This window comes from Salvelinus namaycush, chromosome 5 (genome assembly GCF_016432855.1).
Source record: "Salvelinus namaycush isolate Seneca chromosome 5, SaNama_1.0, whole genome shotgun sequence".
In the NCBI taxonomy this organism is placed as follows: Eukaryota; Metazoa; Chordata; class Actinopteri; order Salmoniformes; family Salmonidae; genus Salvelinus; species Salvelinus namaycush.
This window is the reverse complement of record NC_052311.1, coordinates 28,518,688-28,544,580: the sequence shown is the minus strand read 5'-3', so window position 1 is coordinate 28,544,580 and position 25,893 is coordinate 28,518,688. Positions and strand designations below refer to the sequence as shown.

Below are 25,893 nucleotides of genomic sequence, written 5' to 3'. Positions count from 1 at the left end.
ACTCCCATTGTGGTGTAATTATCCCCTCCAGCTGTGTGTGCAAAATAGTCCCCAGGAGGCCAGGAACATGCTGTTGCAGAACCCCCAGCTGGCCTTTGCCTTGCTCCAGGCCCAGGTGGTCATGAGGATCGTAGACCCTGAGATCGCCTTGGTGAGACCTGGTTACTCGCAACTTGGGTCAGTGCAAATGCACTCCAGTGATATGGGGTTAGGTGTCTTACTGACTTTAGAGCATAATGGTTAAGATTGTATTCTTCATAGACCTTTAGCATGAACTCATTCAGAGATATTGTTGCACATGTTGTCGTCAAGAGAATCGTCAACGTTTAACTTGGATGTTCCTCTGCTCGTCTGACCTCTGCTGTAGAAAATGCTTCACCGTCAAATCCCAGTGCAGCCATTGGTTCCCAACAGTCAAGCTGGACCAGTGCCAGTGGCCAACCAGCCTATTCCACCGCCCAATGCTCCAGTCTCCCAGTCACAGCCAATGGTGAATCCACTTTGGCAGACACATAAATTAAACGATTAGCTATTAAATGATTAGTTATCAGGATTTAGATCAACTGAAGACCATCTGTCAGTTTCCTACATCTGAGATCAACCTACACAATCTCTAACGCTAAATCTAGGATCTACAGTACCAGTCAAAAGTTTGGAACTACTCATTCCAGAGTTTCTTTATTTTTACTATTTTCTACATTGTGGAATAATAGTGAGGACATCAAAACTATGAAATAACACATGGAATCATGTGTTAAACAAATCAAAATGTATTTTAGATTCTTCAAAGTAGTCACCCTTTGCCTTGATGACAGCTTTGCACACTCTTGGCATTCTCTCAATCAGCTTCACCTGGAATGCTACTTTGAAGAATCTCAAATATAAAATATATTTAGATTTGTTTAACACTTTTTTTGGTTACTACATGATTCCATATGTGTTATTTCATAGTTTTGATGTCTTCCCTGTAGAATAACAATGTAGAAAATAGTACAAATAAAGTAACCCTGGAATGAGTAGGTGTCAACTTTTGACTGGTACTGTACATTTTAATAATTGTTACATGATTCATGTGTGCTGTTCCCTGTCCTAATGTCTGGTTGTGTGTGGTTGTCAGCCGGGCATGCACATGAACGGAGCCCCCCAGATGATGCAGCCCCCTCCCATAGGTGGAGGACCTGGGCCCATGCCAGGGCAGGGACTGGTGGGACCACCAGGTAAAGAGAGACCCTGTCTGTCTCACATACACATGTTTATGTTCTATCCTCGTGGGGACCTAAAATATATATTTTTAAACCTAACCCCTAAGCTTAAAATAGCTTTTGTCCTAATGGGGATGTGGGGAATGTCCCCACAATGGAGAATTTTCCTTGTTTTACTATCCTTGTGGGGATTTTAGGTCTCCACAAGAATAGAAGAACCAACACACACACACCCATAGACAGCCTCTCGGTATCCAAAAGTCAAAGGGGCACCCCTGTTGTGCTTCACCTTGCCATCTCACCCCAGGTGGGATACAGCCACCGATAGGAATGCCTCAGGGAGGTCCCGTTCCTATCGATAGGGGACAAGGTAATCTAACATGCCTGTGTCTCCAATGAAACTAGTTTTAATGGCATTACAATCCATCCATTCCTAGCCGGGGTTTCAATTGAAGTATTTACCAGTTAAGTCTTCGCATTACCTCTTCATGTCTTCCTTTCCTCCTGTGCATGTCATTACTCTTTGTTGACACTTGGTGGCAGAGGAAACTAGTGGTTTAAGTGCCTCAGGACTTGGGGCCAACTCAGGTGGCTGAGATCATAGCATTGCAGTTAAAGTAATAGATCAGACATGATTTTATTTATTTAACCTTTATTTAACTAGGCAAGTCAGTTAAGAACAAATTCTTATTTACAATGACGGCCTACACCGGCCAAACCCGGACGACGCTGGGCCAATTGTGCGCCGCCCTATGGGACTCCCAATCACGTCCGGTTGTGATACAGCCTGGATTTGAGGTGTCTCCCATGACGCCTTTAGGACTGAGATGCAGTGCCTTAGACCGCTGCTCCACTCGGGAGCTTGAGGATTGTCCAACTATGTAAAGATTAGCGAGACTATTTTCTGTGGGGGATGCTTAAGTACATTTCTATCTGCAAAATATATATTTGTACATTTTAACCACTAAACACACCTCTGCCACCTCATCCACTTCAGCCATCCATGTCAGTAGTGCTACTTTCTGTGTGTGTTCTGAGCCCCTGCTATGAAGTCTGTGGGCTTCTCTGTCAGTGTGGCATGCGATGGGTGCGCTCCTATGTGTTGCTGCTTTGCTCTCTGAGTTGTCTCCTGTTTTTTTCTCACTTAATGCTGGCTCAGGAAACCTCCAGCACTCTCCCGTAGGATCGTCTGGGCAAGCTGCTATCGAGCGGCCTCAAGGTATCACTCACACCCTAACCCCAGGCTCTGGCCTGTCTCCCCCAGACTCCAGCCAAGCCAACAGGGCTGTTAAAGGCTGGCTCATGAGCGCATACATTATTTTTTATATTTTTTAATTTCAGGTGGTGGATCGGCTTTAATATTGCAGATAGATTGTTGCTCCCATTAATGTAATTGTCTGCATCATTTCCAATCCCCCATATATTTTTTGGGGTAAAGTATGTATGTTAGGGCTGGGCAGTATACCGTATTTTACGATATACCGGTATTGTTTCATGGACCGATTTTGGGTTTTTACTTCACCTTCTATAATGGTATTTGAATGTTTGGTTTGTTAAATGTGATATGCCGTGTTTAACGTCCATTTTTATAGTTTGCTTCTTGAGTCCTCTCACTCTCTCAATGCCGCTTTCCACACAGACCTAGCCCTGCCCCCTGTCACTCAAGGAGCGCATTTGTTGTTCCTCGACCACAAGACACTTGTATTCAGTCTGCATGATCAATGCAACAATGCTGTTTTCACTTTGCTTCTTCATATATTCTTCCAGTAGCGTTCTATAATTACACTATTAGTTTGTGTTGCTTACATCTGCTAGTTTTCTTAGCAAGTTGGGCCTAAAGCCGCTAATTGCTAGGTAGCTAGATAATGTACTGAGTTAGAGCAAACATAATTAGTTATACAGCCTGATAATACCAGTGACGGTGTACACCTAAATCAGCATGCTGTTTGTGCAACAGTACCTTCTAAATCAAAGAGGAATACAAGAAGCATTAATAGGTTAGCTACATGAAGTGGCTAAGAGAGAACAGACAATGTAGCCAAAGATTATAGGGTCCCCTAGGAAACGATTATCAACACTTTGGTTCCTATCACTAACTCCTCCCTGGCATTTTCATTCATTTTCATGTCAAACAACACTATTCAAAGTGCCCACTATCATATTCTAACTATAGAATTAGAATAGTCATTCTATTTCCATGATGCCAACATTTCACCCAAGTGTTTAGCTCTAAATCATAAGTCAAATCGCTATTGCAACATTTGGTTCAAAATAAGGTTTAGATTATTTTCCCGTATCGTGCAGCCCTACATGGCAGTGTGGAAATTCTCAAATGTATGCATGAAATTCAGAAATGTATGAAAATGCAACAAAAAAAAAATTGGTGTTGAATTGAACATTTTTATAAAACAATAAGAATGGAGAAAGACCCATTGAAATCACTTAGAATGTATGTGTTGACACCCTGAGGTCATGCACTATTTATAAAGCAAATTTAGACATTTTATAATTTAAAAACAAAATACTGTCGAATAACGTTTTTATACCGTGATATGATATTTTGTCCATATCGCCCAGCACATACATACATACAGTTGAAGTCGGAAGTTTACATACACTTAGGTTGGAGTCATTAAAACTCGTCTTTCAACCACTCCACAAATTTCTTGTTAACTATAGTTTTGGCAAGTCGGTTAGGACATCTACTTTGTGCATGACACAAGTAATTTTTCCAACAATTGTTTACAAACGGACTATTTCACTTATAATTCACTATCACAATTCCAGTGGTTCAGAAGTTTACATACACTAAGTTGACTGTGACTTTAAACAGCTTGGAAAATTCCAGAAAATTATGTCATGGCTTTAGAAGCTTCTGATAGGCTAATTGACATCATTTGAGTCAATTGAAGGTGTACATGTGGATGTATTTCAAGGCCTACCTTCAAACTCAGTGCCTCTTTGCTTGACATCATGGGAAAATCAAAAGAAATCAGCCAAGACCTCAGAAAAGAAATTGTAGACTTCCACAAGTCTGGTTCATCCTTGGGAGCTATTTCCAAATGCCTGAAGGTACCACGTTCATCTGTACAAACAATAGTACGCAAGTATAAACACCATGGGACCACGCAGCCATCATACCGCTCAGGAAGGAGACCCGGTCTGATGAAACAGCAAAAATAGAACTGTTTGGCCATAATGACCATTGTTATGTTTGGAGGAAAAAGAGGGATGCTTGCAAGCTAAAGAACACCATCCCAACTGTGAAGCACAGGGGTGGCAGCATCATGTTGTGGGGGTGCTTTGCTGCAGGAGGGACTGGTGCACTTAAAAAAAATAGATGGCTTCATGAGGATGGGAAATGATGTAGATATATTGAAGCAACATCTCAAGACATCAGTCAGGAAGTTAAAGCTTGGTCGCAAATGGGTCTTCCAAATGGACAATGACCCCAAGCATACTTCCAAAGTTGTGGCAAAATGGCTTAAGGACAACAAAGTCAAGTTATTGGAGTGGCCATCACAAAGCCCTGACCTCAATCCTATAGAAAATTTGTGGGCAGAACTGAAAAAGCGTGTGCGAGCAAGGAGGCCTACAAACCTGACTACGTTACACCAGCTCTGTCAGGAGGAATGGGCCGAAATTCACCCAACTTATTGTTGGAAGCTTGTGGAAGGCTACCTGAAACATTTGACCCAAGTTAAACAATTTAAAGGCAATGCTACCAAATACTAATTGAGTGCATGTAAACTTCTGACCCACTGGGAATGTGATGAAAGAAATAAAAGCTGAAATAAATCATTCTCTCTACTATTATTCTGACATTTCACATTCTTAAAATAAAGTGGTGATCCTAACTGACCTAAGACAGGGAATTTTTACTAGGATTAAATGTCAGGAATTGTGATTTTGAGTTTAAATGTATTTGGTTAAGGTATTTGTAAACTTCCGACTTCAACTGTGTCTGTCGCAAGAATTTCGTATAATTTAAATTGAAAAATTTGACGTTTTGAATCCGGCATCGTTTTGCTTGTCAATTCATAAACCATGTGCCATAGAATCGGTATATCGCAAATCTCTTCCCAACTATTTAGACATTTATATGGCACAGCTGTCCTTTTTTTGGGGGTCCTTAAATGAAATTGGTATATATATTTTATTTATCACAATTTTCTTTAACCATTTTTGGTATTTAATGCAGGGCCAACAGACAAGTTCCTTACTTTTGCCTCTTCCATTTTTATGGTAATGCTGCAATTAGTTGGTTGTAATTTTGGGTAGAGCAGACATTTCCATATGTTAGCTGCATGTGTGACAACTCCATATATCCTATTTATGATATCATTTACAAAGTTTGTAGTTTTATTTTTCGATAAATGTAGAAAAGGGGGGAAAAAGTTTGATCAATTAGGGATTCTAATTGTGGTTATAAAAGAACATGAATCATCAGTGTACGGATTTCTAATCCCTTAATATAATTGTTGGATCTAATTTTAACAGTTAACATTTCAATGGCAATAATAAATAGATATCCGGATAATGGACAACCTTGTTTTACTCCTCTTGACAGTTTAAAACTTTCTGAGATGTAGCCATTATTTACTATTTTACACCTAGAGTTACTATAAATAACTTTAAACCCATTTTATAAGAGATTCTCTGAAATTTGAAATATTCCAAGCATTTATAAACTCCAGTCGTACTTTATCAAGAGCCTTTTCAAAGTCCGCTATGAATACCAGGCCTGGTTTTCTATTGTATCAAGTACTTCTCTTATATTATCTCCAATATATCGTCCATGTAAAAAAAAAACTGTCTGATTTAGGATGAATAATATCTGACACAACCTTTTTTTTTTTATTCTATGCGCCAAGCATTTAGCTACAATTTTTACATCACTACACTGAAGTGTAAGAGGCCTCCAATTTTTTTTAAATGGACTGGATTTTTATTTATATATATATGTATATATGTGTATATATATATATATACACACACACTGCTCAAAAAAATAAAGGGAACACTTAAACAACACAATGTAACTCCAAGTCAATCACACTTATATGAAATCAAACTGTCCACTTAGGAAGCAACACTGATTGACAATAAATTTCACATGCTGTTGTGCAAATGGAATAGACAAAAGGTGGAAATTATAGGCAATTAGCAAGACACCCCCAAAAAAGGAGTCATTCTGCAGGTGGTGACCACAGACCACTTCTCAGTTCCTATGCTTCCTGGCTGATGTTTTGGTCACTTTTGAATGCTGGCGGTGCTCTCACTCTAGTGGTAGCATGAGACGGAGTCTACAACCCACACACAAGTGGCTCAGGTAGTGCAGTTCATCCAGGATGGCACATCAATGTGAGCTGTGGCAAAAAGGTTTGCTGTGTCTGTCAGCGTAGTGTCCAGAGCATGGAGGCGCTACCAGGAGACAGGCCAGTACATCAGGAGACGTGGAGGAGGCCGTAGGAGGGCAACAACCCAGCAGCAGGACCGCTACCTCCGCCTTTGTGCAAGGAGGTGCACTGCCAGAGCCCTACAAAATGACCTCCAGCAGGCCACAAATGTGCAGTATAAGTGTTCCCTTTATTTTTTTGAGCAGTGTATATATATATAACACAATGTAACTCCAAGTCAATCACACTTCTGTGAAATCAAACTGTCCACTTAGGAAGCAACACTGATTGACAATAAAATGTCACATGCTGTTGTGCAAATGGAATAGACAAAAGGTGGAAATTATAGGCAATTAGCAAGACTTGCTAATAAAGGAGTGGTTCTGCAGATGGTGACCACAGACCACTTCTCAGTTCCTATGCTTCCTGGCTGATGTTTTGGTCACTTTTGAATGCTGGCGGTGCTTTCACTCTAGTGGTAGCATGAGACGGAGTCTACGGAGTATACTTCCACTGGTATGCCATCCAGCCCTGGAGTTTTCCCGGACATAAAGCTTTTAATTGCATCAAGAAGTTCCTCCTCTGCAATTTGGCCTTCACATGAGTCTTTCTGTACAGATGTTAATTTGACATTATTAATGGGGAAGAAATCCATACAATTAGCTTCGGTTAGTGGAGATGGAGGAGACTGAAACGAAAACATATTCTTAAAGTACTTTACTTACTATTTTCAAATATTGTTCGGTGAATCATGCGCTACTCCATTTGTAACAAGTTTCAATAACATTTTTTTGGTAGCATTTCTATGTTGAAGATTGTAAAATCATTTGTTGCATTTTTTCCCCCATATTCCCTCCATTTCACTTTATTTATATAATATATTACACTTGCTCTTGAATAAGTTCTTCCATTTCTTTTTTTCCCCCTCTAACTTATTTTGTGCCTCTATGGTACAGTTCTTTTTATTGATATCTAACTGTACTGTTAGTCCTTCTGTTTCATTTGTTAATATGGACTCTTTTGACCATGAGACCATAAATTATGTCCTGTTAGAATAAATCAATTTTGGTCATTTAGAAATGTATCATTAATCTGACTGGTCATGCAGGATTGCATACAAGGAAGTGCAGGTGTTTACTTCAGGCTAAAAATACACATTGCCCTAAAACCCTATCATGTCATAGGGATGGTGTGGTGCAACTGCAAATCTGAATAATAGTCCCAAGATACAAGTGTGATGAATGATTTGAGTGATTGCCAAAGGCGGCCGCATGAACAAATAACCTCAATTGTAATCACCTGTTAGAAAATTCCATGACGAGGAATGGGGTTAATACATTTATTGTAGCACAAATCTATTTTGTTGACGAATGCTGTTTTAGCAATTTCATGTTAACACCCATGGCCTTTTTTCATGTCACTAACACATGCCTCTTCTATTGACGTGACCCGTCCAACAATACCAGACGTGCAAGACGCAAGTAGGCAAACGACTTGAAAACAGAACATTTTCAAAGATATGCCGTGCTCCTTTTGTATAAAACTCCCGCTGTGGTACTTCCTTGTTGTTTTTACCTCGGTCCTCTCCCTGTCTGTGGTGTGATGGTGAGCTGTGTCATTACTGTGCTGTGGTTAGTGTGTCTGTCTGTGTGACCTATGGGAGTCATTGTGAAATTAAATCACCATGGTCTGATGAGTGACATGACCATAGAATTAGAACTGTAGTTCTTTGGATGCATTACGGTGTAGTGAGTGATGTTGTGTTCTGTGATAGGTGGTGTCCCTCCGACATGTCTATAGCTGACTGATGTATACCCCCCTCAGGACCAGGTGTTATCCCCCCCAGAGGCCTGCTTGGTGACGGCCCCAACGACCCCCGAGGAGGAACCCTGCTCTCAGTCACAGGAGAGGTCATCGAACCCAGGTGAAAGAGGAGCCATTGTTGTTAGTGTACTTTTACCGTCATTGAGTTAATCAATTGCATTCTTATAGCACCTTTTGAATTTCTGTGAACGACTGGCTTATTCTGTGTTCTCTTTGTGTCCAGTCGTGGAGGAGGCTTCATTGGCGCCCCCCCACCACACCAGGGGCCCCCCATACACATGAACCAGATGGTTGGCGGGCCTCCTCCGGACATGAGGCCGCCTCACGACATGAGAGGACCCCCCATGGGTGAACCCAGAGGCATGATGGGAGAGCCCCGGGGACCCCCCATGGGTGAACCCAGAGGCATGATGGGAGAGCCCCGGGGACCCCCCATGGGTGAACCCAGAGGCATGATGGGAGAGCCCCGGGGACCCCCCATGGGTGAACCCAGAGGCATGATGGGAGAGCCCCGGGGACCCCCCATGGGTGAACCCAGAGGCATGATGGGAGAGCCCCGGGGACCCCCCATGATGGAGCCCAGGGGACCCCCCATGGAGACGAGAGGTAACCACATTACAGTATTAACATCAAGTCCAATTAAGTCTCTTTTATTAGCAGACATTTTATAAAAAGCATTATTGCCATAATTTAGAACTGTGTGGAAAACAGGTGGGAAAGCTCCTGTGCTTAGACTAGTTAGATCAGATCTGTAATGAGTAATCACGTGAGGAATGGCTGTTTCTAAAGGTCGTGACCCCAGAGCGGTGGACACCCGTGGACCAGTGTCAGGCCAGAGGGTTCCCATGGCCCAAGGAATGCAGGGCCCCCTCCCCCACTCCATGAATCCTAATGCCCCTACAACTGCCAGACCGGTACTGCCTACCTACAGCAAATGTCTTCACTACATTAGGTCTTTCTGTCAATGAAAACAGTTCTAATTGTTTTTTTCAGGGTCCTGGTGTACCACAGTCCGGAGGTAGCTTCAGCCCAGGGCAAAGCCAGGTGACCTCACAGGACCATGAGAAGGTGGGTTTGTCATGTCACCATTGTGTCACGATTAACTTTCAGTTTCAACTTAAAATGCCTGGCTAGTGCTAGAAGATATTGGCTCAGATTAGTGTTGGCTGTCTAGAGAAACTGGAGCATCAAGTGCCTTCAGAAAGTATTCATCTATTGACTTTTTCCACATTTTGTTGTGTTAAAGTGGGATTGAAATCTATTTAATTGTGAATTATTTTGGTCAATGATCTGCACAAAATACCCTAATGTCAAAGTGGAAGAAAAATTCAAACATTTGTAATAAAAAAATAAACACTGTCTTGATTACATAAGTATTCAACCCCCTAAGTCAATGCATGTTAGAATAACCTTTGGGAACGATTACAACTGTAAGTCTCGAAGAGCTTTGCACACCTGGATTGTGCAACATTTGCCCATTTTATTATTTTCAAAATCCTTCAAGCTCTGTCAAATTGGTTGTTGATCATTGCTAAACAATCGTTTTCAGGTCTTGCCATAGATTTTCATGTCGCTTTAAGTAAAAACAGCCACTCAGGAACCTTCACGGTCTTCTTGGTAAGCAACTCCAGTGTAGATTTGGCCCTGTACTTTAGGTTTTTCCTTCTGAAAGGTAAATTTGTTGCCTAGTGTCTGTTGGAAAGCAGACTGAACCAGGAGTTCCTCTAGAATTTTGCCTGTGCTTATCTCCATTCTGTCTTTATTGTTTTATCCTAAAAAGCTCCCCAGTCCTTAACGATTACAATCATGCCCATAACATGATGCAGCCACCGCTATGCTTTAAAGTATGGAGAGTGGTACTCGGTCATGTTGTATTTGATTTGCCACAAACATAACACTTTGTATTCAGGACAAAAAGTTAATTGCTTTGCCACATTTTTTGCAGTATTACTTTAGTGCCTTGTTCAAACAATGCATGTTTAGGAAAATGTTATTCTGTACAGGCTTTCTTCCTTTTCACTCTGTTCAGCAGGTTAGTATTGTGGCATACATAACCTTTGGAAAGTATTCAGACCCCTTTACCTTTTCAACATTTTGTTACGTTACAGCCTTATTCTAAAAGGGATAGAAGTCCTCAGAAATCTACACACACAACCCCATAATGACAAAGCAAAAACAGGTTTTTAGAAATGTCTGCAAATTTATACAAATTAAACCGATGCCTTATTTACATAACCATTCAGACCTTTTGCTATGAGACTTGAAATTGAGTTCAGGTGCACCTTGGTTTCCACTGATCATTCTTGAGATGTTTCTACAACTTGATTGGACATGATTTGGAAAGGCACACACCTGTCTATATGAGGTCTCACAGTTGACGGTGCAAGTCAGAGCAAAAACCAAAACATGAGGTTGAAGGAATTGTCCCTGGAGCTCTGGGACAGGATTGTGTCAAGGCACAGATCTGGGGAAGGGTACCACATTTTTTTTGCTGCATTGAAGGTTCCCAAGAACACAGTGGCCTCCATCATTCTTAAATGGAAGAAGTTTGGAAGTTTGGAACCACCAAGACTCTTCCTAGAGCTGGCCGCCCGGCCAAACTGAGCAATCGGGGGAGAAGGGCATTGGTCAGGGAGGTGACCAAGAACCCGATGGTCACTCTGACAGAGTTCCTCTGTGGAGATGGGAGAACCTTCCAGAAGGAGAACCATCTCTGCAGCACTTCCCTACGGTGAAGCATGGTTGTGGGGATGTTTTTCATCAGCAGGGACTGGGAGACTAGTTAGGATCGAGGCAAAGATGAAGTACAGAGATCCTTGATGACAACCTGCTCCAGAGCGCTCAGGACCTCCGACTGGGGAGAAGATTCACCTTCCAACAGGACAACCACCCTAAGCACACAGCTAAGACAACGCAGGACTGGCTTTGGGACAAGTCTCTGAATGTCCTTGAGTGGCCCAGCCAGAGCCTGGACTAGAACCCGGTCGATCATCTCTGGAGAGACCTGAAAATAGCTGTGCAGCAACGCTCCCCATCCAACCTGACCGAGCTTGAGAGGATCTGCAGAGAAGAATGGAAGAAACTCCCTAAATACAGGTGTGCCAAGCTTGTAGCGTCATACCCAAGAAAACTCGATGCTGCCAAAGGTGCTTCAACAAAGTACTGATTTTTAAGGGTCTAAATACTTATGTAAATGTGACATTTCAGTTTATTTTTAATACATTCGCAAACATTTCTAAACCTGTTTTTGCTTTGTCATTATGGGGAAAAACAATTTAATCAATTTTAGAGTAAGGCTGTAACATAACAGAATGTGGAAAAAGTCGAGGGGTGTGAATACTTTCCGAAGGCAATAACTACAAGGTTGATCCATCCTCAGTTTTCTCCCATCACAGCCATTCAACTCTAACTGTTTTAAAGTCACCATTGGCCTCATGTTGAAATCCCTGAGCGGTTTTCTTCCACTCCGGCAACTGAGTTAGTAAGGATGCCTGTATCTTTGCAGTGACTGGGTGTATTGATATACCATCCAAAGTGTAATAACTTCACCATGCTCAAAGGGATATTCAATGTCTGCTTCTTTTTTTTTTTACCCATCTACCAATGGGTGCCCTTTGTGAGGCATTGGAAAACCTCCATTGTTTGCGGTTGAATCTGTTTGAAATTTACTGCTCGACTGAGGGACCTTTAAAATTATGTGTGGGGTACAGACATGAAGTAGTCATTCAAAAATAATGTTTAAACACTTGTATTCAGAGTCCATGCAACTTATTATGTGACTTGTAAAGCACATTTATACTCTTGAACTTATTTAGGCTTGTCATAACAAAGGGTTTGAATACTTATTGCCTCAAGACCTTTCAGCTTTTCCACTTTTATTGATTTATAAAAAAGAAACACAATTCCACTTTGACATCATGGGTTGTTGTGTGTAGGCCAGTGACAAATTACAATTTTAAATTCTGGCTGTAACACAACAAAATGTGAGAAGTCAAGGGGTGTGAATACTTTCTGAAGGCAATGTACTGTGCAGCTGTCTTCATCGACCTGGCCAAGGCTTTCGACTCTGTCAATCACCACATTCTTATTGACAGACTCAATAGCCTTGGCTTCTCAAATGACTGCCTCGCCTGGTTTACCAACTACTTCTCAGATAGTTCAATGTGTCAAATCGGAGGGCCTGTTGTCTGGACCTCTGGCAGTCTCTATGGTGGTGCCACAGGGTTCAATTCTCGGGCTGACTCTTTTCTCTGTATATATCAATGTCACTTGCTGCTGGTGATTCTCTGATCCACTTCTACGCAGATGACACCATTCTGTGTACATCTGGCCCTTCTTTGGACACTGTGCTAACAAACCTCCAAATAAGCTTCAACGCCATACTACTCTCCATCTGTGGCCTCCAACAGCTTTTAAATGCTAGTAAAACTAAATGCATGCTCTTCAACCGATTGCTGCCCGCGCCCTCCCGCCCGACTAGCATCACTACACGACGATTCTGACCTAGAATATGTGGATAACTACAAATACCTAGGTGTCTGGCTAGACTGTAAACTCTCCTTCCAGACTCACATTAAGCATCTCCAATCCAAAATTAAATCTAGAATCGGCTTCCTATTTCGCAACAAAGCCTACTTCACTCATGCTGCCAAACATACCCTTGTAAAACGGACTATCCTACCGATCCTTGACTTTGGCGGCGTCATTTACAAAATAGCCCCCAACACTACTCAGCAAACTGGATGTAGTCTATCACAGTCCCATCCGTTTTGTCACCAAAGCCCCATATACTACCCACTACTGCGACCTGTATGCTCTCGTTGTCTGGCCCTCACTACATATTCGTCACCAAACCCACTGGCTCCAGGTCATCTAAGTCTTTGCTAGGTAAAGCCCCGCATTATCTCAGCTCACTGGTCACCATAGCAAGACCCACCCATAGCATGCGCTCTAACAGGTATATTTCACTGGTCATCCCCAAAGCCAACACTTCCTTTGGCCGCCTTCCAGTTCTCTGCTGCCAATGACTGGAACGAATTGCAAAAATCACTGAAGCTGGAGTCTTATCTCTCCCTCTAACTTTAAGCATCAGCTGTCAGAGCAACTTACCGATCACTGTACCTGTACACAGCCAATCTGTAAATGGCACTCCCAATTACCTCATCCCCATAGTATTACTTACCCTCTTGCTCTTTTGCACCCCAGTATCTCTAATTGCACATCTATCACTCCAGTGTTAATGCTAAATTGTAATTATTTTGCCTCTATGGCCTACCTCCCTACTCTTCTACATTTGCACACACTGTACATAGATTTTTCTATTGTGTTATTGATTGAACCTTTGTAACTGTTTTTGTTGCACTGCATTGCTATATCTTGGCCAGGTCGCAGTTGTAATTGAGAACCTGTTCTCAACTGGCCTACCTGGTTAAATAAAGGTCAAATAAAAAAGATGCTCAATGACAAGAAGCTTAAACCCCAACTTTTAAATGAAAGTTCTATGTCTGTCCTAACCTGTCAGCAGTCTGGGAAGGAAGTTGAGGGATGGGATGAGAAGAGGATGACATCTCAAGCACTTGGGTTTGTGGAGACAACTTGGGGCTCAGTGCTTTCTTTGGCTACCTAAAGAGTAACGAGTCAGGGCAACAAAAGAACCAATGCATTAGCACTCAATGAAAAGCCATTTATTTCAATGCAATAACAACCAATGGAATACACTACATGACGTAGTTATTCAATGGAAAAATTTGAACGTGTTCTGTTTAAACTATTTTGAAAGATCTGACTTTCCTTCTGTATCCAAATGCTGTGCTTTTGGAGGTATTTTGGTTTTAACATTACTGCCTGTCAATATCTGATCTGAGAGCAGTGTGGTTCACCAGATTGTCTATTATTTTCCAGGCTGCCTTGATCATGCAGGTGCTGCAGCTGACCCCAGAACAGATTGCTATGCTGCCCCCAGAGCAGAGGCAGAGCATCCTCATCCTCAAAGAGCAGATCCAGAAGACCGCCGGGGCGCCCTAAAGAACAACCAACTCCCTGTCCCCTATAATGTCGACGTCACCTCATCCTAATTTCAAACATTTTGTAGATTGTTTTGTATTATATTGTCTTTTTTTAATGGAAGATTGAAGTGAGTGCTTGTGGTTTGAAGAATGTCAGTTCATCTTCAAATGGCAATACTTCAACAGAAGTATTGCTGGATGTTATGGGTTTTTATATTGTCTATCAATAAAAATAGATGAACAATTTTTCAGTACTGTATTTTATTCAGATGGGATGTTGGTATGTACCGGAGAGGATTTGAAGTGTCATTGTAGATTAAAATAAACTATTTGCTCATCAGAAAAAGGCGATACAAATGAAGTGAAACAATTGTGTAGGTTGAGGGGGTACACGGAGTGGAAGAGTCCTCACATTTACAAAATAATTCCAAGGAAAGTACATTTGTATACATGCTTCATAGGATTGTGACTCATTTGTTCTAGAATAGATTCTGTGGCTTTGACTGGCAATGCTTCGCCCTCATTTAACACTTCAGTGCACCTGTATTGTTTACAAGGAAATGGATATACAGTAGGGCTTTTGTAAAAACATTGCTATCATTTCCTTCTCTGTAGCTACACCTTGAAAGCGTGAAACTCAAAGGCCCCAGTGTCATGTTCAGATTGAAGAGCCATGGTTGATTCCTTATTCTACACTGAATAAAACATATTTAAAGTGTTGGGTGCATGTTTGAGTTGAAATAAAATATCCCAGAAATATTTCATATGCACAAAGCTTATTTTTCTGATTTGTCTAAACTTTTGTCTCTGTGCAAGGCTGGTCAGTTTTCTGTGGAGGAAGCAGAATCCAAAAATGTATTAAGGGCTGATATATTCTACAGCATGTCAGGATCTGTCATGTTCAGATTCTTGTAAAAAATATATTTTCCCCCCAATTTCTTGAGATCCAATTGGTTATAGTCTTGTCCCATCGCTGCAACTCCTCTACGGACTCAGGAGAGGCGAAGTCGAAAGCCATGCATCCCCCGAAACATGACCCTGCCAAGCCGCACTGCTCACTTAACCCGGAAGTCAGCCGCACCAATGTGTAGGAGGAAACACCGTCCAGCTGGCGACCGAAGTCAGCTTGCAGGCGCCCGGCCCGCCACAAGGAGTCGCTAGAGCGCAATGGAACAAGGAAATCCTGGCCGGCAGTACCGCTGCACCACTTGGGAAGCTGATTAATGGTTTTAAAAACATATCTTTGCAAACATTTTGGAAGACGGGCAGATTAGACATTGTTTTGCTCAGAAGTTCTCCTTGTTGAAGTAGAATTTGGTCTTTCGGGGATCGACGTCCGTGTATTTGACACATTTCTTTGACAAGACGGTAGCTAAGACCACAGGGCCACACAAAAACGTGCCCACCACTGACCTGTAGACATTGATAAGAGACATATATAGTAGTTTAGTCAATGAAGGGTACAGTCCAAGCTATATGTAATACCCCTGTTTTTAAAGATGCACAATGCAGAAATCGCTCTGCCATTTCTTGGTCGCTAAAATTCAAAAAAGCTTATTTCTCTCATTTTGTGCACATAAGAACGGGAAGCATAGAAATTGCGCCCATAGAACAGATGTACAGCTTCTTAGACTTGTGAATTTGGTAGAGTCGCCCCAAAAAGTTACATATTGCAGCTTTAACTACTGTCCAGAACTGATTTATAAAGGGAATATTGTCATGTCAAGACGTGTTGTAAACAAACGTACGTCGGATTCTCTTTGCACACTTGTTCAAACTCATTATCCCAGTTGGGCCTGCCGTAGTTGGTTTTCTGCTTCAGACCAGTGACCACATCTGTGTCCGCATCCGCATGAACCATCACATGAGTTGCCTATGGGGAAGAAAGATAGTGAACAGACGCTACCACAACTACTGCATGTCTCACAGTGGAATATGGTAATACAGATTGTTGGTGGGTGTATGTATGCTGCCTTACGTACATGGCTCTGATCCCATCCAGTGAGGAAGAGTTTGTAGGTGAGGAAGTCTCCCATGCCTCTCTCCTCCATCTCCCTCTCCAGCACCTGCAGCAGATCTGCAAACCACTCGAATGCATGCGTCTCCCTGCACAGCCAATAGAAGTAGATCTGCAACCAGGAAGTAAATATGAGGATGTGATTTCAAACAATTCAATACCGAAGCTATAACATGCTATGCTGTCAAAAGTCCATGAAAAATACTAATGTTCACAGAGACATTCAGGTGCATCATGGAATTAGACTGGTATGCAGGACTAAAGCTGTTTGGTTAGTAGCTTCAATGGAAAGCCAGAGAGTATCAATATGTTCCCTACCTTTCTGGTGCGTAGCTCGGGGTTGGAGTCCTTGAATTTGTACCAGATGGACTTGAGGATGGAGGCGAAGGGGGTGACTCCGATTCCAGCGCCAACCAGCATGGCGACTTCGTAGTCAAACACATCCTCACTGGCTGTACCAAACGGTCCATCCACACCCATTCTGAGGAACAGGTCAAAGGTCAAGCCATCGCAAACAGGATAGGAGGGCAGAAAGATTTGACCAGCTAAACCTAATTCCTATGCATTCAGGAATGGTTTCCAACTTAATCTGTGCATGTAACTTGGACCTTTCACAGAAATCATGCATTGATGCCCCTTATCCTCCCCATCAACAAAGATGAGGAGCTTGCTGCTACATTATAAGCCATTGTCTGCTTTTCTATAAAGATAACTTACTTCGGTCCCTGAGCCCCCTCAGGGAGCTGCTCCACGATGCTGATGAGTTTCTGGGTCCAGTCACCTACAGAGCGAATGTGCACGCTGAAGAAATCCTCCTCGGGGGCAGAGGTCATTGTGAAGGGGTGCCACTCCAGTTGGGAGATGGCTGGGCAGTTGAGGAAGACGTACTGGCCCACGTCCATTTTGAAACCATTCTTCACCAGCTGCAGTTCCAGTACTTTGGATGGCCGAATCACTATCTAAGAGAGGAGCGTTAAAGAAACGGATATTGATTATCTGGTCATGGAAAGGAAAATACAATTATTGTCAATTACACAGAATAGTTAGTAGTTACTGCAGTGCACACTTACCTTTCTGTATTTGACAGCCTGAATGTAGCGGATGAAGCGCAGCAAGCGCTCACACACATAGAGGACCATGGGACCGATCACCCACATCCAGGTCTATAAGGACATGGGAACACAGGACATACTGTATCTAAGACGATTCTCTTGAGTTATTTTTGATTGTAGGTGATATTATTACGTGTCATTGAGGAACCTCTTACCTGTGGGAACCCCCCTGCAAACTGAGGGACGGGACACATTGTTTTCTTCCCCCAGTCTTCTATATGATCTTTACAGAAGGTGATATTATATGGTGGATTGGCGTTTGTTTGACTTCGAACTATGCGTCTGTAGGGACAAAGGACAAAACCATTGACTTCTAATCCAAAACAAACCTTTACTCTTAAAAGGTGCACTATGCAGAAATCGCTCCACCATTTCCTGGTTGCAAAAATTCTAATACAGTAGTTTGCATAATTTCTGTTTACGTGACAAAACAAGCAAGTATAGTGTAGAGAATCATTGCACCATCTAAACCTCTGAAATACCTTTTCCATAACAAAAAATATTGTATTGTCAGCTGTTTGAAGCTGGTGTACTAAACTGAAAGTAAAAGACGCAAAAACGAAACTTAAAAACAGGAAACATAGAAATAGTACATCTAGAACAGATCTACTGCTTCTTAGCTTTGCTTTCAATGAGAATGAGATTTCTAACTGCCATTTCTATGTGAATTTGGTCAGATATTGTAGCTTTAAAATTACTGGGAGCTGGGACTGAGAGCGCCTTACCCGGCTCCATGGATGACCAGCCCAGCAAAGAAGACAATGAAGAGGTGGTGTGTGAACCAGAAGACCTCGAAGTAGCTGCGCCTGATGACCTCCATGGACGAGGTGATCATAAGGATGAATGCCAGCGTGATGATTACGCCCGTGATCCCAGCGATGGTGGTGAACACCAGGAGGTTCGGAGTCTGAGGCAGAAGGAGCCAATCAGAATGCACCCAAGTCATTCACATGACCTCTAGGCCTATATAACACTTCTACAAGGACTTGTGCCAGGAGTTTGTTTGGTATACCAGACCTGACTAGGAAAAACTTGGTGCCCTAATTACAATAACATACAAAGAATTATAATACAATACTAAACAAGTGATTAAAACTCCAATGGCTTGCAAGCCGTACAGTGGTTGTAGAGCGGATTGGGTTCAGGTAGGTGGTGTTGCCCGAGTCGTTAAGTCTGGACAGGGCCATGCTGAGGGTATCATTCTCTCCATGCCAGCTGTTGTAGTACCGCTCCACGTTCAGCAAATGGGCAATGATGTGAACCGCTGCCACAAAACAAGAGGAAATAGACAGTTTAACTTTTAATTTATCATTGGGAATAGAATCGAGATTCCTATGCGTTCAACAGGATCATTCCAACCCAGGAAGAATAGATGCTGCTTTTGCAAAATCTAATGGGGATCTGAATAAACCACCCCCAAATTTGACATCCATTCAGGGCAGCGCAGGTAAATTAGTTGAACTTTGGATCTGAGTCACTGCCTTGATTGGATACCACTACTCCATTCTATAGAAAAACTATTATTTAAGAATAGAAAAGTGTAGAAATTGGCACAAAGATAATGGCACAATCTATGTTGAAATGGTTTAATCTACTTTGAACCATGTACTGGTATGGCACAGGGATAATGGCACAGGGATAATAACATAAAAGAAGCCATGTCTGAATGTTGTTCTCCATTTCGATCTACGTTGAACCATGTACTGGTATTTAAACAGAAGCTGAGGTTTTCAATGACATCTTCAATATAGCGTGAATAGTCCATCAGGCGATATCAAAAGATACTGGATGAATGTTCAAATGTTCTATCGAATGTGACAGATCTGTTTACTCTGTTCTTCTTGAGAAATACTTTGTAAGGCCTTTAGTCTCTCTGAGGTCAGGATCTCCCCCTCCAACAACCCTAGTAAGTCCATTTCCAGCTTCAGTCTCCTGGTCTTTTTCACCCCTTGACCTTATTGTGCCTTCACCACAATAAGAAAGTGTCATATTTTGTGTTGACCAAATAATACTGGTAACAATTTCAAATAAATCTTAAACGTTTCATCACCATTGTCACCTAAAATCAAACTTTGTTTACGAGTAGATTACTTATCCGTGCATGAGAAAGTAAAGGCTTCAGGTTAGGGTTTTCAGCTGGTTATCTGACCAGGAAGCAAGCGTCGCATACCTGTCATCAGGCCAATCATGTAGGCCACCAGCTTGTGGAAACTGATATTTTTGTCCAGCTGTTTCCTCATAGTTCGCCCACAGCACTGAAACAGCCACACAAGGAAGTTCAAGACAAATTAGGAAGACGACAATGAAAGTCAATTAAAAGCCATGAACCTTTAATATATTGGCAAAGCACTTCAACCATACAAGTCCGTTCCGTTATAGTTATCATCAGACAATATAAGTATACAGTAATGTACAGAGGAATGTTTGCTACAAGATGCTGTGATGACAAATTAGGCAATAATTGCAAGACCCCTTGGCTAAACCCTTAGGATTAGTTTTACCACGAAGGAGCCGCGGACAAGAGACAGCAGGTTCCGACACACAGGCAGCAGAATCAGCAGGCAGTTGAAGTTGAGCACGGCTGCAGGGGCTCTGGCCCAGGCCAATGCAGACTGAAAGCCCAAAGACACCCATGTCAACCTCTGCAGTGTGTTATCCTATACATACCCTCTGTGACATCTGTCCTATCATAAGGAATGGTGTAAACTATGGGTAAAACTCAGTTAAAACTTTGTAACTAAATAGAAACAAATTCAACAGACAAAGTCCGATACTTCATACTTGTCCTATTTAAATCATATGAATGCATTATTAATTGAGCATTTACAGTATACTATGTTTATACTACCCAAGGCCTAAATAATATGGTAAGACTCACCCCTAAAAGGTGTCGCGTGTAGAAAAACTGATCCCCCAAGTCGTACAAGAAGTAGAACCAGACGAAGATGAATATGTTGATGGCCATCCAGACCACCTGTAAATCCAGCCAGGAAAAGATGACCAAAACAGCAGGATTGGGAATATTGTAGTCTTCTATTTATTACTCTTAAAATAACATGCATTCCTCTCAAAATAAAATATCTTGCCGTTGTCTAGACTTGACAGTTCATGCAGCTTTAGTATTCTGATCATAGTTCTGCCTTTACAAAAAAAGATTGCAGTTAAAGTGCAGTCTAACTGTAGTATGTTCCAAATACTGCGTCCAAAATAACACTTTTTTTTAATACAGTAATTTTGCAGAGTAACTGCAGTTACATTTCAGTTATTCTGCAATGTATTTATTTTACCTTTATTTAACTAGGGAAGTCAGTTAAGATCAAATTCTTATTTACAATGACGGCCTACCCCGGACGACTCTGGGCTAATTGTGCGCCGCCCTATGTGACTCCCAATCACGGCCGGATGTGATGCAGCCTGGATTCGAATCAGGGACTACAGTGACGCCTCTTGCACTGAGATGCAGTGCCTTTAGACCGCTGCAATTACTGCGTCCAAAATACCACAGTCGACTGCAGTTTAAAAACTGTAATCTTTTTTTGTAAGGGTGATCATGGAATTCCCGAACGAGTCATGCACGGACACTACATTTTAAATTACGTCTACCCTGTCCACAGTGTGTCCGGATTCCCGCGCTATTTTCAAATGACAGTATGCGTTCTACGAACAGTGGAATAGGCTAAATACGACAACACAACAACAACTGGTGGCAGTAGCTACCTCTGTAGCTAGCCAGCAAGCAACGCTATAGCGATTTCAAACGGGTTAGCGTAACTCTAGCCAAACCAAACATATTAGCTAGCGTGTATGAGGCCAGTAGATACGTGCCTCCACACGCTAGGAACGTTTTTCCTCCAAATTTATAATAAAAAGCTGCCTCGGTCCAAAACACAAGTTTTCTGGAGACTTGCGAGAGGATAGGTGATGAGCTCGCCCAATGTATGCCCTTTCGGTAGCCTGATTGCGTTCAGACTAAGGAGAAATCTGCACACAATGCATCCTGCCAGATCGGTACAATATCAGACCACGAAGCGAATAGACCCGTATTTTCAATGCAATCTTCATATTCTGGTAGCAGAAGTCGCATGTAAGTGTCAAGTGTAGACACGACCTTTTGGGGTTTCAGTAAAGCTAACCAAGTTATCCTATTTTGCGCATTTGGAGAGATATTACGCATCTGGGGCATCACTCAAATGCGCTTTAAATGATACATTGACTATAGCCTACATTATCCAATATGATTAAGGTAATACATCATATTCTTACCAGTATGAAGTATGTCAGTCCATGGTTAATGATCCAGTTGCCCATTTTGAATGACTTTCGCCATCCACCACTACTGGTCTTTAAGCCGTTACCTGTCGTTTTTATACAGTGCACCTATTCAAACTCCACCCAGTTAAGGTCAGTAGTCAAAGTTATGCCAAGGAAATACAGTCCATAAAATTGCATTTCCTCAGGGAGGAGGTAATCATTTGTATTTGTTGAGTGTGTCAGAATCCCCTTTCCCACGCCTTTGGAATGAGGAAGACCTTTTTTTGACCGGCTATGGTTGGCTCTTGGGCTCCACGCAGAGGAATTGAGGAGAGGCCTTTTTCTTTAGACAATTTTGAGCCATATTCGGGTATACCGCCACCCGATTATGTCTATCCATGCCTGCACCTATAGAACATCTCAGGTTACTTTCCTATGGATCTAGAGTGCATTCGGAAAGTATTCAGACACCTTGACTTTTTCCACATTGTTACTTTAGTGTTATTCGAAAATGGATTCAAGTATTTCCCCCCCCCCCCCCCTCATCAATTTACACACAATACCCCATAATGACAAAGCGAAAACAGATTTTTATATATTTTTTTGCAAATGTATTAAAAAAACAGAAATACCTTATTTACATAAGTATTCATACCCTTTGCTATGATATTCGAAATTGAGCTCAGATGCATCCTGTTTCCATTGATCGTCCTTGAGATGTTTTTACAATTTGATAGGATTCTACCTGTGGTAAATTCAATTGATTGGACATGATTTGGAAAGGCACACACACACCTGTCTATATGAGGTCTCACAGTTGACAGTGCAAGTCAGAGCAAAAACCAAAACATGAGGTCGAAGGAATTGTCCATAGAGCTCCGAGACAGGATTGTGTCGAGGCACAGATCTGGGGAAGGGTACCAAAACATTTCTGCAGCATCGAAGGTCCCCAAGAACACAGTGGCCTCCATCATTCTTAAATGGAAGATGTTTGGAACCACCAAGACTCTTCCTAGAGCTGGCCACCCGGCCAAACTGAGCAATCGGGGGAGAAGGGTCTTGGTCAGGGAGGTGACAAAGAACCCGATGATCACACTGACAGAGCTCCAGAGTTCCTCTCTGGAGATGGGAGAACCTAACAGGACAACTATCTTTGCAGCAATCCACCAATCAGGCCTTTATGGTATAGTGGCCAGACGGAAGCCACTCCTCAATAAAATGCACGATAGCCCGCTTGGAGTTCACCAAAAGGCCCCTAAAGGACTCTCATGAGAAACAAGATTCTCTGGTCTAATGAAACCAAGATTGAACTCTTTGGCCTGAATGCCAAGCGTCACATCTGGAGGAAACCTGGCACCAACCCTACGGTGAAACATGGTGGTGGAAGCAGCATAATGATGTGGGGATGTTTTTCCACGGCAGGGACTGGGAGACTAGTCAGGATCGAGGCATAGATGAACGGAGCAAAGTATCAAATCAAGTTTATTTTATATAGCCCTTCGTACATCAGCTAATATCTCGAAGTGCTGTACAGAAACCCAGCCTAAAACCCCAAACAGCAAGCAATGCAGGTGTAGAAGCACAAGTACAGGGAGATCCTTGATGAAAACCTGCTGCAGAGCACTCAGGACCTCACACTGGGGTCAAGATTAACCTTTCAACAGGACAACGACCCTAAGTACACTGTTTTCTAAAAACCTGTTTCTGCTTTGTCATTATGGGGTATTGTGTGCAGATTGAGGGGGGAAAAAAACAAATTAATCAATTATAGAATAAGGCTGTAATGTAACAATGTGGAAAAAGTCGAGTGGTCTGAATACTTTCAGAATGCACTGTATATGGTTTTTGGAAAGTCCATACAGGCTACTACTGGTAAAATTATAATATGTTTTCTTTATATTACAGCATTTAGTATTCAATAACTTTTTTATTCAAGTAATAATGCAGTAGTTAAGGCACTTAACATGCTATTGAACAGACCATTCACTTAAAAAGCAGACTAATAATGGACTTTAATATTTCAGACATAAGGTACTATTTAGGTAGCCTGGGTACCAGTCTCTTTAGCTAATCCCAATTGGCAATGACAAGGAGTGGCAAGGAATGGAACATTAGGTAAAGAGACTGGTACTCAGACTACCGGTAAGGCATCATTGAACGTAAACAGTTACCTGGCTTCCATTGAACGTAAACAGAACGTAAAATTGCATCTCAATTACAATGTGTGTGATTACATAAAATCTCCATTGTCTCTTTAACCCATTTGTTCTTTAAAATGATCAATGTCTATTGCCACGTTCACGTGCTAGTTGGAACCACAAAACTCTGAAATGTCCAACTTGTAAGTCGTGCCGCGTTCAACCACTTAGCAAGTTGGACATTTGAGTTTCCTAGTTCCCGACTAGCACGTGAACACGGCATGACTCACTGAGCTTGACTTTTAAACACGGTACGCAAAAAGCAAATTTAAAAAAAGGCCAGGTACTAATAATACAAACCATTCATTAAATACACAGTGGGTGGAGTGGGGTTTGAGGAGGGTAGCTCGGATTTCAACTGACCTTTCATTTCCTTCATGTTACATATGGGCTTTGACGTGTGGATAAAAGAGACCTAATGCAACATGTTGGGTTTATTCATTAAGTAAACCCCTTTGAAGGTAAGCAGGGGAAGTCCCAGTGTAAAGGGCAAGTTGGCCCGAGGCCGCATGTTTCCACACACCTGGCCCCACTGTATCTGACCCCCGTGCTGCTTTTCTCAAGTATGCCTTTGTGCATCACGGCGGCATATCTTATCAGAGTACATTCTTTGGTCTCCCGCGGCCCGCGGCCCGCGACCCACTGCCTCTCTACCTGTACAGTATGCCCATTCAACAACAGTGATGCAACATTGTCTATATCACAGCTGATCTTTTTGAGTCCAAAGCTCTGCATGCACGTGTTATTCTAAAATGAGGAGAATCGATAAAATCATGGTACCAATTTCAAATGCGCTTAGCTAACCACTTGGGACCAACTTGTCCTCTGTGCACCGCAGTGCAGAACAAGCAGCTCTGTCCGTCTCATCTGCACCACTCACAGTATAACAGTCCTGAGTGTACATAGCCATTAGTTCAGTAGCTGCACCACGCAATGACCCCATATCATCAAATCATCACATGGGGCCTTCTCAAGCCGCCTCCATTATGTCTTCAATAATGGCTGTCTCCCGCTCCACCAGCTGGCTGGTTAGGTCGGGCGGCTCCAATGGCACCAGCACCATGGTGGCGGTGGTGGAATAGGAATTGGGTTGCGCCTGCCCCTCTCTCCCCCCACCCCTGTGGCAGCAGATACAGCAGCAGACGCAGGCCAGGCAGTCGTGCACGTTGTGCCTGAAGAGGCGCCGACACGGGTGGCAGAACTGGTAGAAGAGTAGCATGAAGAGCACGGCCAGGCTGTAGCAGATGAGCAGCTGAGCCACCAGCAACGGGGCACACACGTACTCGTAGAAGTCCGACTTGTGGAAGTACCAGAGGGTGATGAGCGCGCCGTTCTCGAGGAAGCGTCCGCCGTAGTAGGCGGCCAGGCGGCCCCAGCGCTGCTTCTTCTCGATGAGGTCGCGGTGGCCCAGGTCCAGCTGCACGGCCGACCAGCAGAAGATGTTGATGCAGGCGTACAGGAAGGTAACCAGCGACAGCACCACTGTGGTGCCCAGCTTGCTGAAGTTCTTCTCTACGTTGTCGGGCAGCGAGGCGCGTCGCGCCCAGAATTCGACCCAGGGCAGCAGGAAGAAGAAGAGAAGGTTGCCTAGGCCAACGGGGATCACCCAGTAGGTGAGCGCCGTGCTGAACAGTACCAGGGAGGTGACGCGCGTGGCGATCTCCAGGACCCGCCACAGGATCATGCAGAGGTAGGCGGCCGGGCGCAGCCGCACCTTGTAGTCGTCGTAACGGATGTTGATGGCCAGCACGCTGCACACCAGGGCCCCGTAGGTGACGGAGATGAGGCAGATAATCATCAGAGTCACTGGGATGAACACAGAGACAAAGCACTTGTTAGACCCTCCAAAACAAGACATACAGCATTCACCATTAATGCCATCAAG

The 25,893-nt window shown here is 42.8% G+C and overlaps 3 protein-coding genes across 4 annotated transcripts in view; 1 reads left to right on the top strand and 2 right to left on the bottom strand.

Annotated features, from left to right (window-relative positions):
- cstf2 (cleavage stimulation factor, 3' pre-RNA, subunit 2) overlaps positions 1–15,190 on the top strand; it is a 30,421-nt gene extending 15,231 nt beyond the window's left edge. The window contains exons 5-13 of one of the 2 annotated variants that reach the window (XM_038993898.1): positions 32–151; positions 368–490; positions 1,118–1,217; positions 8,426–8,525; positions 8,649–8,773; positions 8,819–9,031; positions 9,215–9,339; positions 9,419–9,493; positions 14,327–15,190. In XM_038993898.1, coding sequence (XP_038849826.1) covers positions 32–151; positions 368–490; positions 1,118–1,217; positions 8,426–8,525; positions 8,649–8,773; positions 8,819–9,031; positions 9,215–9,339; positions 9,419–9,493; positions 14,327–14,449 — 1,104 coding nt within the window. In that variant the 3' untranslated portion in view covers positions 14,450–15,190. Of the gene's footprint in view, positions 1–31; positions 152–367; positions 491–1,117; positions 1,218–8,425; positions 8,526–8,648; positions 9,032–9,214; positions 9,340–9,418; positions 9,494–14,326 lie in introns of both variants that reach the window. The other variant, XM_038993897.1, reaches the window with a different exon arrangement.
- Positions 15,191–15,509: 319 nt separating this feature from the next.
- Positions 15,510–22,288, bottom strand: LOC120048152 (cytochrome b-245 heavy chain-like). The gene is made up of 13 exons (XM_038993896.1): positions 21,823–22,288; positions 20,438–20,533; positions 20,061–20,171; positions 19,730–19,814; positions 18,678–18,823; positions 18,285–18,466; positions 17,715–17,841; positions 17,518–17,610; positions 17,165–17,406; positions 16,766–16,928; positions 16,413–16,559; positions 16,179–16,303; positions 15,510–15,843 (listed from the first exon to the last, which is right to left on the bottom strand). Exons 1-13 carry the CDS (start codon positions 21,865–21,867, stop codon positions 15,717–15,719), a joined length of 1,689 nt encoding a protein of 562 aa, XP_038849824.1. The 5' UTR covers positions 21,868–22,288; the 3' UTR covers positions 15,510–15,716.
- A 1,517-nt stretch (positions 22,289–23,805) lies between these two features.
- xkrx (XK related X-linked) overlaps positions 23,806–25,893 on the bottom strand; it is a 14,838-nt gene continuing 12,750 nt past the window's right edge. Inside the window, exon 3 of the mRNA XM_038993895.1 lies at positions 23,806–25,814. Coding sequence (XP_038849823.1) covers positions 24,979–25,814 — 836 coding nt within the window. The 3' untranslated portion in view covers positions 23,806–24,978. The remainder of the gene's footprint in view (positions 25,815–25,893) is intronic.